This window comes from Rasamsonia emersonii (genome assembly GCF_000968595.1).
Source record: "Rasamsonia emersonii CBS 393.64 chromosome Unknown ctg1118621760749, whole genome shotgun sequence".
NCBI classification, from domain to species: domain Eukaryota; kingdom Fungi; phylum Ascomycota; class Eurotiomycetes; order Eurotiales; family Trichocomaceae; genus Rasamsonia; species Rasamsonia emersonii.
In genome coordinates this window covers 1-10,547 of record NW_013562760.1, presented here as the reverse complement: position 1 = coordinate 10,547, position 10,547 = coordinate 1, and the positions used below count along the sequence as shown (strand labels likewise).

Sequence of the window (10,547 nt, the reverse complement as noted above, 5' to 3'; positions counted from 1 at the left end):
TTCTTTTTTTTTAGAAAATTCAAAAAAAATTTCATCTAGTTAAGGATCATTCCTTTTTTTTCTTTTTTTCTTTTCTCGAATTTTTTTTTCGCAGACAAGACGAAGACAAAGCCATGGGACTGGCTATGTACATACATACATACAGAGTATAGATGTGACAGTCTCTTTTGTTTTGTCCAGCGGATGTCGTCACAACTTCCTGGGTCCTAGGAAAACCCTGGCAGGATTCCATCCAGTTCTTATCAATTCTTATCTATTTTTTTGGTGGTATTTCCTATTATTGAATATTGAATATTTGGAAATATTTGGACTGGGATGAATGAGGACACTGAACATAATAATAAATATTAAATATTATTATTGTGTAATAAATAGCTAATAATTGAAATCAATCAATCAATCGGATTGACTCTGCTTTTTTTTTCTTTATTCCTTCGAGTCGAGTTGGAATATACAGTACATATAAGAGAGGCAAAAAGTTAATGAAGGCTTGAGTCTGAGCTCCTCTCTCTCTCTCTCTGACTTTTTAGGAGGGGGTCATTCATGTCGTGTCATGTCATGTCATTGTCATGTCGAATGTCGACCTTGGGGGTCTTAGATTGTCAGTCATCACCATATTTATTTATTTAGGTAGGTAGGTAGGAAGGTATACACCATCTTGAGTGGAGGACTTCAAGTACTATATTCTCTCGAGATAAGGATGTAGATGCTGAGCATGCTTTCATATATCTACTTCTATCTATATACTTTAGTGAGTTGATATACTTAATGATATTCCTCCCGAAAAACCATCACCCGCTCCCTCTCCTCCCCCGTGCTATCCTCCTCCATCCACGCGCGGAACATCCCGCCGCAGTTGAAGTCGTGGACGACTTTTCCCTTTCGTAAAGAGTTTCTATCAGCGTCACTCTCCAGCTCCGCCTCAATCCCAATCAACCCGCCCATCCCCTCGCCCGTCTTCCCCCATCGCTGGCCCGCGGATTGCTGCAGTTCGCCTCCCGGTCCGGCTACGGCTGTGATGGCTTGTCCAAGGGAGAGCTTCTTGTCCGAGAAGCGGAGCATGGCGCTGGCTGTTCGGGCGGCGTTGAGTCGGAGGAAGGAGTCGCCGTTGCCGGTGCCGGAGAGGGCGACGGCGCGGGTCGTGCGTTTGCGAACAGGTTTAGTTGTAGACGAAGACTGATTGAGCAGTGGCTGCTTCTCAGTCTGCTGTCGCTGAACAGTCCGCGATTCAGACCGCCCAAGACAATCGCCCAGGAAGAGATCCTGGATCAGGTTCCACGGGGACAGAGCGTCCCAGTGGATGGTGAAATTCGGCTTGTCTTCTGTCCTTGAAGCTCCAGCTCCAGGTCTATACACCATCGTCTGGTCTGGTACCGTCTGTTCTGGCGCCGTCTCTGACGACCACGACTCCGCCCAAAACCCAGCACCCAGCGTCGGCGTATCGCCCACCCGGCCAGGCTTCTTGTTCGTCAGCCCGCCCGTACTCGTCGCCGTGGCCAGATTCCCCCACTGATCGAGACAGACGCAGCCGACGGTGCCCTGGCTGAGGGTAATATCCTCCTTGATGCCCTTCAGCCCCCGCTGATGCTCGTCCCATCGGGCCTTGGTCCAGAACCACTCGTCGGGCTTGAACTCCAGACCCCAGTCTCGCGCCAGCGTCTCGACGTACGGCCCGCTGAGCTGCGAATGCATGTTCCCTCCATCGTCTGCCGCATCGCCATTCTCGTCGATCCCCGTCCGCAGCAGCACTTCCCGCGCCAGCTGTACCGGATGGCGCACGTTCTTGACGCGGATGACGCCTGCGCCGCGCTTGATGGCTGCTCGGCCAAGACCGTGTCCATGATTATGACTATGGTCTCGAACAGACGTCACCATCACCGAAGCCTCCATCTCGATCGTCCCCGCAGACGTGAACACGCTTCCACGGCCGCAATTGAAGAGCTCGTCATCTTCGAGCAGCGAGACGGCGTGGACAGCAGCGTCCAGGGCGCTGACGCCATTCTTGAGCTTCTCGTACGTCGACCGCAGGTAGGACAGTAGCGAGGCGTGGTACTTTGCCCAGAGCTCAGGAGGGAGCTTGGACCGCTGGATGGCGCCCGCGCCGCCGTGGATGATCAGCGTGGGTTTGAAGAGGGGGTGGTCTGGGTGAGAGGAGGTCATTTTTCAAATCCACTTGTATTGTCTCGGTTGGAGAAGGTGATGGCTGAGAGATGGCTGTGATGGGATGGATGATAAGAGATAGATAAGAGATTAAGTAGATGGCTTATCTCCCCGCACGGGACGGGATGACCACTTCCGCCAATCAGGAAACAGTCTTCCCTTCAACAATAAAATGTATACATATCGTCGTGCCGACTCTTTTATCATCTTACTGATTGATCATTCGCAGCAGATAGATACATACAAACATGGTATGTAGATATAGAGAAATTCCAAGAAAAAAAATTCCAGACAAAAAAAAGAAGAAGTATTTCCTTCCAAAAGATAATATCCACACGAAATAAATACCCTTGCATATACAATACAGCTCGATTAATTCAATCAACTCTTCGTCAGATATATATATCTACCACCCCTCCACCACTTTAAACCTCGAAATCACCCCGTCCAGCGGCGCCTGCGTGACCGTGCTGCGCACCCTCAACTCCGCATCCGGATCCTTCAGCTCCATCTGGAACCTCCCCACCAGCGCCGCCACCACGCACGCCAGCTCGCTCCGGGCGAAGCCCTGGCCGATGCAGCTGCGCGGCCCGTGGAGGAAGGTCAGGAACGAGTAGTTGCTGCTGGCGCCGCCGCTGTTTGCTCTCCCCGGCCCCAGCCACCGCTCTGGTTTGAACTTGTCTGCGTCCGGGCCCCAGAGCTCTGGGTCCCGGTTCGTGGCTTCGGGCGCGATCACCAGGATCGTCCCCTCGGGGATGCGAGAGCCCTGGATAGTCGTGTCGCGTGTTACGGCTCGCACTGTCAGAGGCACCGGGGGGTAGAAGCGGAGTACTTCGTTGCAAAAGGCGTTGAGGTAGGGCAGCGAATCCACCGCCGCTGCCGTGACGGGCGCCGGATCCTCGACCGAGATGGGAGGCAGATTGGCGCGGACTTCGTCGCGCAGTCGCTGCTGCATCTCCGGGTGCTTGCAGAGCACGTAGACGCTCCACTGCAGCGCGCTGGCGGTCGTCTCGTGCCCTGCGGCCAGGAAGGTCATCATCTGGTCGACCAGGTTCTCCTCGGAGAAGGTGCCGCTGGTCAGAGCGGCCGTGAGGATGTCGACGTCCCGGCTGGCTTTGTCGTTGCTCTCAATCTGGGCCTTTTTCTCCCGGATGATCTGCCGCGCCACGGTGCGGATGTACTCTGCTCCGGCGCGGAAGTCCCGGTTTCGTTTTAGCGGCAGCTTCATGACGAGTCTGGGGCCGATGAAGAAGATCCCCAGCAACATGATAAACTTCATCCAGGGCGACGGCTCCGTGACCAGGTCCCGATACGTACGGCTCAGTTCGTTGTCCGGGTCCTGGATGGAGCCGATATCGTAGCCCAGGCCGGCCAGGCCTAGGATGTCCAGCATGGTGCGGCCCGCCCAGTTGCGCACCTCGACGATGTTGTCCTGCGAGGGCAGCTCCTTCTCGATCTCCTTGATCATTTCGATGCCCTTGGCCCAGAAGACGGGGTACAGGTCTTTGATATGGCGGTACGAGAAGGCGGGCATCAGGGACTTGCGCTGAGTCTGCGAGCAGAATGAGCATTCATATAGGTACAGAAGATAGAGATTTTTTTTTTAAAAAAAATTCTTTCTTACCTTATGCTCATCACCTTCAGCCAGAAGCAGCCCGTTCCCAGTCAGCCGAGCAAGCTGCAACCGTGCGAGTTCGGTTTTTGGGAATTCATAACCCCGCGTGACGAGGACCTCACTCAGGGCCTTGGGGCTGGTGACCAGCACTCGCTCCAGATTGCCGACGGTGTAATACCGGATGAGCCCGTTGTTGGGCACTGTCTGAATCCATTTGGCAGCGAGTTGGCCGGGCGATTCGAGGAAGACCGACTGGGTGTTGCCCTTGATCCATGATCGGCCCTGAAGATCGTCAGAGTGTGATTTACAATAATTTTTTTCTGACAGATTGACTTACCGGCGGCGTAGGCAGGTGTTTGATTGGGGACAGAAATTCAGGATACAAAATAGCGCTGTACACGAACCGGGCCAGTCCCGTGACCGCGAGGAAGACGGCGGCCGTCACGGCGTACGAATGCAGCAGCGCATATTCCGGCTTGACGGCGACCAGCAGGACGGCAGCGCTGACAGCTAAAAGATTCCAGGGGGCCATCTTGCTGGTAACTAGAAAGGTTGCAACATTGATCAATATTAATCGTGCAAAGTGCTCTCAATTTAAGCTCCTAAGTTATACCGCGGCTGTGCTGGAGCTGATCTATTAATAAGTTTAGCTATCGTTGCACGATTGGAACCGGACTAGTAAGAAAGACTCCGGACTCCGTAGTCTGAAGAATGTAATTAGTTTGCTATTAGGCAACTGCTTTCCTGTATATTCTACTGGCTGGTTGAAAAAAAGAAACCAGGCAGTCACTTTTATTAAAAAAAAAGGCATCAACAATAATAGTACTATTATTATTCCATCCACAGGAGGTAATAATAATAATCACAAGCCAGTTGCATTAATGCATTACTTGACCCGCCAATAAAACACAAGAAGCACCAGCTCAACAGTTCACTCCTCACTGCCCTCCTACCATAAGCCACTCTCCGGGGTGCCTGCCAATAACAAGCGCGAGTGGCCAAGTGGTAAGGCACCACACTCGTATATAACAAAACGAATCATGTGGGGATCCAGGGTTCGAATCCCTGCTTGCGCATGTTTTCTTTTTACAATTTTTTTGACTTACTACTACTACTACTATATACTGCAGATATACTGTAGATGCTGTGTGAGATGTTTTTTTGTTTTTGAAGTTTCTCTTTTTTTTTTAATAGAATTATTCTAATCTTTTCTAATAGAATCATTCAAGTTAGTTTTGACTGCTTATGGAATTGTCTAATAATATAATGCACAGTCTGTATCGAAGTCTATATATTTGTGAATCGTCTATCATGTCACTTGTCTATCGACATATGTACAGTTCTCTCATCTCATTAGTTTAACTACTCCTCCCCGATCGCTTCGGCAGATACACACTCTCCCCCCGGTGCGAAAACCCCCAGCGGATCTGGTTCGCCATGGAGATCTCCAGGTCCAGCTCGTCGGCCCACGCCCACACCAGACCGGGGTTCTTCTGGAAGCCCCGGCCCACGAGCGCAAAGTCCAGCCCGTCCTCCTCTAGCAGCTTGTTGGCCAGCTTGCCCGAGTTGATCATGCCGACGGTTCCCACGGCCAGCTTGTCGCCTACCGCCTTCTTCACGGCGATGGCGAACGGCGCCTGGAAGCCTGGCGCCCCGCGGATCTTCTGCGCCGGGTGGTTGCCGCCCGTGCTGATGTCTAGCAGGTCGATGTCGCCCTGCTCCGCCAGGATCTGCGCCAGCCGCACCGTGTCCTCGCTGCGCCAGCTGGGCTCGTTCGGCAGGCTCTCCTCCAGCCATTCCGTGGCCGACACGCGCAGGAACACGGGCACGTTGGGCCCAACGGTCTCACGAGTCAGCCGGGCAATCTCCAGCGTCAGCCGGATGCGGTTCTCGAAGCTGCCGCCGTACTCATCCGTGCGCTTGTTGGAGACGGGCGACAGGAACGAGAACAGCAGGTAGCCGTGGGCGTTGTGGATTTCGATAAAGTCGGCGCCGGCCTTGAGCGCGCGCTTGACGGCCGCCACCCAGGCCTGCTTGAACTCCTCAATGTCCTGCTTGGTCATGGCGTGCGGCTGCGGGAAGCGCTCCGAGAAGGGGATGTCGCTGGGGCCCTTGACGTTGTCGGGCCAGCCGCCCACCTTCTCGGTGGCCAGGTCGCCCATGGACAGCCAGGGCGCAACGGTGCTGGCCTTGCGGCCGGCGTGGGCGATCTGCACGCCGATGACCTGGTTCTGGCTGTGGACGAATTCGATGACGCGGCGCAGCGGCTCAATCTGCGAGTCCTTCCACAGGCCCAGGTCCTGCGGGGTGATGCGGCCCTCGGGGAGCACGGCGGTGGCCTCGACCATGAGGAAGCCGGGACCGCGCTGGGCGATGCCGCCGAGATGCGCCAGGTGCCAGTCGGTCATATGGCCGTCCTGGGCGGAGTACTGGCAGAGGGGGGAGAGCTGCGGCACAGTCAGTCAGCAGTCGTCATGCAGATAAAAAGTAGGCACGTACCCCAATGCGGTTGTGGAAGGTCACCCCGCGGATGGTGATGGGTTGGAACAGCTTGGGCGGTTTGCTGCCGTCCGACTGCGGGTTGGCCGCCGTCCCCGCAGGCGGTTCCTGCGCGGGCGTGAAGTAGGAGATGCCCTTGGCGGGCTTGTTCTCGAGGTCGGGGACGCTGGCACGGGCTGACATGGTGGATTTTCCAGTGAGGAATGAGGAGAAAGAAGACTGGTTGACTGGTTGATGAGGGGTCGGAGACTGGAGGCTCTTATATCACCGTCTATATACGCATACGGATGCAGGTCCCACCTGGCAGACACCAAGACTCTCCGACAAACACCGGCAGTTGCAGTGCTCTATTAATAATGCTCTGCTATTTTAAACAGGCTCGGGAGATCGTCAGGGCCGGCGTTGGCGGTTGAACAGGAGTCTGTGACGGACACTCGGCCACCAATCGGTCCGGGTATGCTGTCCGGCTACTCTGCTGATGACAAACGCAGGAAGGCTTCGTGAAAATTCAAGAATCATGCAGAAGCTCCATCGATCAGCAAGAATCCCCATGATGTCATGGCGATGATTAATAATGAAGTCTTCGCGGCGTCTTTTTGCTCCGGCCGCGGCGACTTTAGTAAGCAGCCAATCAGCAGCCAATCAGGTCGCATCCTCTACAGGGAATAAATGAATATTATTTACTTCGATATTCGTCCAGTCAATATCAATATATTTTTTATTCCTCGACGTGGGTCTATCGTCTCTAGTAATCTATGCTAGACCTGTCTCTACATGCTGTAGACTCTATCTCTATTGTCTATCTCTATCTTCGTCTATCATAGCGCCAATGTCAGCAAACTCCGAATCAATGCAAGCGTCAATCGTGTCGTGGGATTTCTAGCTTGTTGTCAGCAGTTTCTAAGAAATGTATGATGATAACGTACCATGTCTGATGATTATGCCCTACAGACTGGCATTCACCTGGGCTTCGTTCCCCACGAGCTCTATCCAGGCTTTCACCGCCGCTTCCTCTGCATCCCATCCCCAGAGGAACTTCTGCGTCTCGCGGTCGACCCAGCGGTCCGGATTGGCCCCTCCGTTCATCGCCTGGCGGAATTGCTCGTCCCGGGCTCGCTGCTCAGGCCCGTCGGGCAGATGCAGTGTGATGCGGTTTTGCGTGCCTGACTGCTGGACGGTTTCAGCCCGTTGCTTGCGCGAGCGTTCGTACGCCTGCAGCGCCAGCGGGATCTCCTGTCGAGAGGAGATGGCTGACAGGAGAATGCCCAGCGCGGCAGCATCCTCCACCGCTTGAGCGGCGCCTTGGGCGACGTACGGCCTGGACGTCTCAGTAAAGGAGCTATACCATGGAGTTGGTGCACTTACAGCATTGGATGGCACGAATCGCCCAGAAGGGCCACCGACCCTCTCGTCCACGTCTTCAGCGGCGGATACAGACACAGCTTCCACTCGAGAACTTCATCCTCCTCCACCATGCCCACGATCTGACGGACCTTCTCGTCCCATCCGGCATAGTCATCGATCATATTCTGCTTCGAGCCCCGGGTCGTCCACGACTCGTCGACGGTGCCCCGGTCCGGATGCAAGAGGACGACGTTATACAGCTCGTGACTGCGCACCGGGTAGGCGATGATGTGCCGGCCGGGACCGATCCAGCGCGTCGCCTTAGGCTGGTCGATGAGCTGCCTCAGCTCCGGATTCGCGAGCATCTTGCTCCGCGGCAGGATAATGCGGTATGCGGCGTCGCCGGTGGCCGTGGGCTTGACGGTGGTGTCGTTGAGCAGTTTGCCCCGGATGGTGGACTTGATGCCGTCGGCGGCGATCACCACGTCGCCTGCGATGACCGTCCCGTCGGCGAGGACGACTTCGGTCGTGTCGAATCGGATGTCTGTCACGGTTGAGTTCACGCGCAGTTCCACGTTTTCCAGGGCGAGGGCCCGGTCGAGGATGGCCGTGTGCAGGTCCGCACGGTGGATGGTGAACGACTCGCCAAAGTCGGTGTTGGTGGGCGTGCGCACGAGGAGACTGCCGTCTTGCCATCGCCGCACTTCGATCTGTTGCAGCGCGATGGCTGTGTCGCGGATGGTAGAAACGCCCCAGCCTGATGCTGTTAGACGAACTCGACCCAACGCGACCTATTTCACCGAAACTCACGTTCGAGCAATCGGTACATGTTCGGAGAGACTTGGATGCCGGCTCCTACTTCCATGAGCTACACATCGTCAGAATGCACCGATCAACCACCGATCAATGACACGAGGGGCGTACCTTCGGCGCCGTTTCAACAATCAAGACGCGGTGACCGCGCAATCCGAGCGTGAGAGCGGCCGCCACCCCTCCAATGCCTGTGATGGTCAATGGCATGTCATACAGAGAGACGTCAATCGATCGTACCTGCTCTGTAGGCTTCAATCAGCATGCCATATCGCCATATCGTATGTATCAAGGGGCACATAGTATGTAATGTACATACCCCACCACGACGACCTTTAACGGCGTCTTCGCCGGTGGTATACCGTGTGTAGCTGCAGCGACCATGGTGACAGTTGGAATCGATCAATCTGTCAATTCGCGTACGATGAATGCAGAGCCCATGGGCCATGCACTCGACCGTTGAAACTGAACAGAGGAGCTGTTATTATGTACTCCGTACCCCGTACCTGGTGAGTCTGACCGTGACTTCGGCATCGCAAACGCCGGATCAGACGGTCTATCGATAAATGACGGTACGACCCACCACGATAAATCGGATCGGCCTGGAAAGAATGCCCAGCTGGCTGCTGCCCCGGTCGACTCCGGAGGATAGCGTCGGATGCGGTGGCCTCTGCATTTACCGGGGAATGGATTCATCATTCGCCAATGATCAATCCAACCACGGCAGAAGGTGCTGGTCGGTGATGCCGATGTGAAATTCTTCATATGAATATGAGCGTGGACAGGGTACAGCTAGCTGGATAGGTACCTAGGTATCAATCTATTTGCCGAGTGCCTGTGCAGTATCTACGGAGTACTCCGTACAGTAGTACATCGATATATCAATAATCTCGAATCTTCAATTCAATTCAATTCAATTTACTCGTATACTCCGTATGCAGTCTGTCAAACTCTGTTCCCAGAGCGGGCCTCTTCTTCTCATCCCACTCCCCGCCGGAATTAATAATTAGTCTTCCTCCGCATTAGGCAGTAATTAGTACATAGTTTCGAAATAATAATAATATCCACACGACTGCAAAATCCACAAATGATAGTATCATACGGAGTCCTCCGTAAATTCAATGAATAAATGAATGAATTGACCCAGCAGTGGAGCAGCAGCTACCTCACTACTAGGTGATAACCCAACAAGGAGGACCCTCAAAATCAAATTCCTAATCCTGAAGAATGCTGATGAATGCACTGCACTTCGGCAATTGTCTCGGCTACAGGTTTGGCGGGAGCCATTCGTTTTGCCGGGGTCATCGACCGTCGACCACTAGTCTAGGACTACTCCGTAGGCAACTAGTTTAACTCGGCTGGGCAGGTCGATATTCCAATTCTAGAATGTCTGGAACGTGGCCACTAATTTTAATTTTTTTTAAAAAAAAGGAAAAAGGATTTTGGGAAATAAGATATTTCATGCTTTATACCTATTTGTACCTTATTAAAGTTAAATTTAAATTTAAAAAAGAAAGAAAAAAGGAAAAAAGAAAGGCCTTCTCGAAGTAAGAGCAATTGATTCAAAAAAAATTTTTTTTCTTTTCTGTTCGGGAAAGGAAACCAAGCAAATCCGCAGACATAGTTACAATTACCCATTCCGTTCATTATTATAAATCAAAAAAAATCCACCGATCTATCTGTTTACGGTAATACGTACGGAGTAGGTACAAGATAGGTAATTTGCAATCCCGGCTGTTGAAGTCGTCTCATCTGCCGATCCGACCTCACCTCAACAAATATCTACTACAGTATCAAAGACTGACCGTCACATGGATAGTGGTCTGTCTTCACGTGCGATGCATTATTAAGAAAACAAAACAGGTCAGATCGGAATTAAGATTCGGATTTCTGTTGAACAGGAGGGATGAATATTCCGTAATCGTTATAAAGATAGATGTGTTTTATGTGTTTTCTTTATCAATCGGGAAGGATCAGGTGATGATCAGGTGATGCATTGATCGAAGGATTGATTGATCGGGTTGATTGATCGGGTTGCTGTTGATTTCTTTCTATCCATTACCTTAGTCTATTAATCTATCTATTAACTAATCTATTGATATTACCAATTACCAAAGAA

General features: G+C 52.8%; 4 protein-coding genes across 4 annotated transcripts; all 4 read right to left on the bottom strand.

Annotated features, from left to right (window-relative positions):
• Positions 1-765: 765 nt before the first annotated feature.
• Positions 766-2,160, bottom strand: T310_8434 (Asparaginase; the record flags this gene model as incomplete). Its single annotated transcript, XM_013468786.1, has 1 exon — positions 766-2,160. One exon carries the CDS (start codon positions 2,158-2,160, stop codon positions 766-768), a length of 1,395 nt encoding a protein of 464 aa, XP_013324240.1.
• Positions 2,161-2,566: 406 nt separating this feature from the next.
• T310_8433 (Cytochrome P450 monooxygenase) lies at positions 2,567-4,307 on the bottom strand (the record flags this gene model as incomplete). The annotated part of the gene is made up of 3 exons (XM_013468785.1): positions 2,567-3,712; positions 3,785-4,057; positions 4,113-4,307. 3 exons carry the CDS (start codon positions 4,305-4,307, stop codon positions 2,567-2,569), a joined length of 1,614 nt encoding a protein of 537 aa, XP_013324239.1.
• An 826-nt stretch (positions 4,308-5,133) lies between these two features.
• Positions 5,134-6,457, bottom strand: T310_8432 (NADH-dependent flavin oxidoreductase; the record flags this gene model as incomplete). The annotated part of the gene is made up of 2 exons (XM_013468784.1): positions 5,134-6,222; positions 6,275-6,457. The coding sequence occupies 2 exons, from the start codon at positions 6,455-6,457 to the stop codon at positions 5,134-5,136; spliced, it is 1,272 nt and encodes a 423-aa protein (XP_013324238.1).
• A 762-nt stretch (positions 6,458-7,219) lies between these two features.
• On the bottom strand, positions 7,220-8,812 carry T310_8431 (Salicylate 1-monooxygenase; the record flags this gene model as incomplete). Its single annotated transcript, XM_013468783.1, has 6 exons — positions 7,220-7,592; positions 7,640-8,375; positions 8,429-8,486; positions 8,543-8,619; positions 8,669-8,673; positions 8,748-8,812. The coding sequence occupies 6 exons, from the start codon at positions 8,810-8,812 to the stop codon at positions 7,220-7,222; spliced, it is 1,314 nt and encodes a 437-aa protein (XP_013324237.1).
• Positions 8,813-10,547: the final 1,735 nt, after the last annotated feature.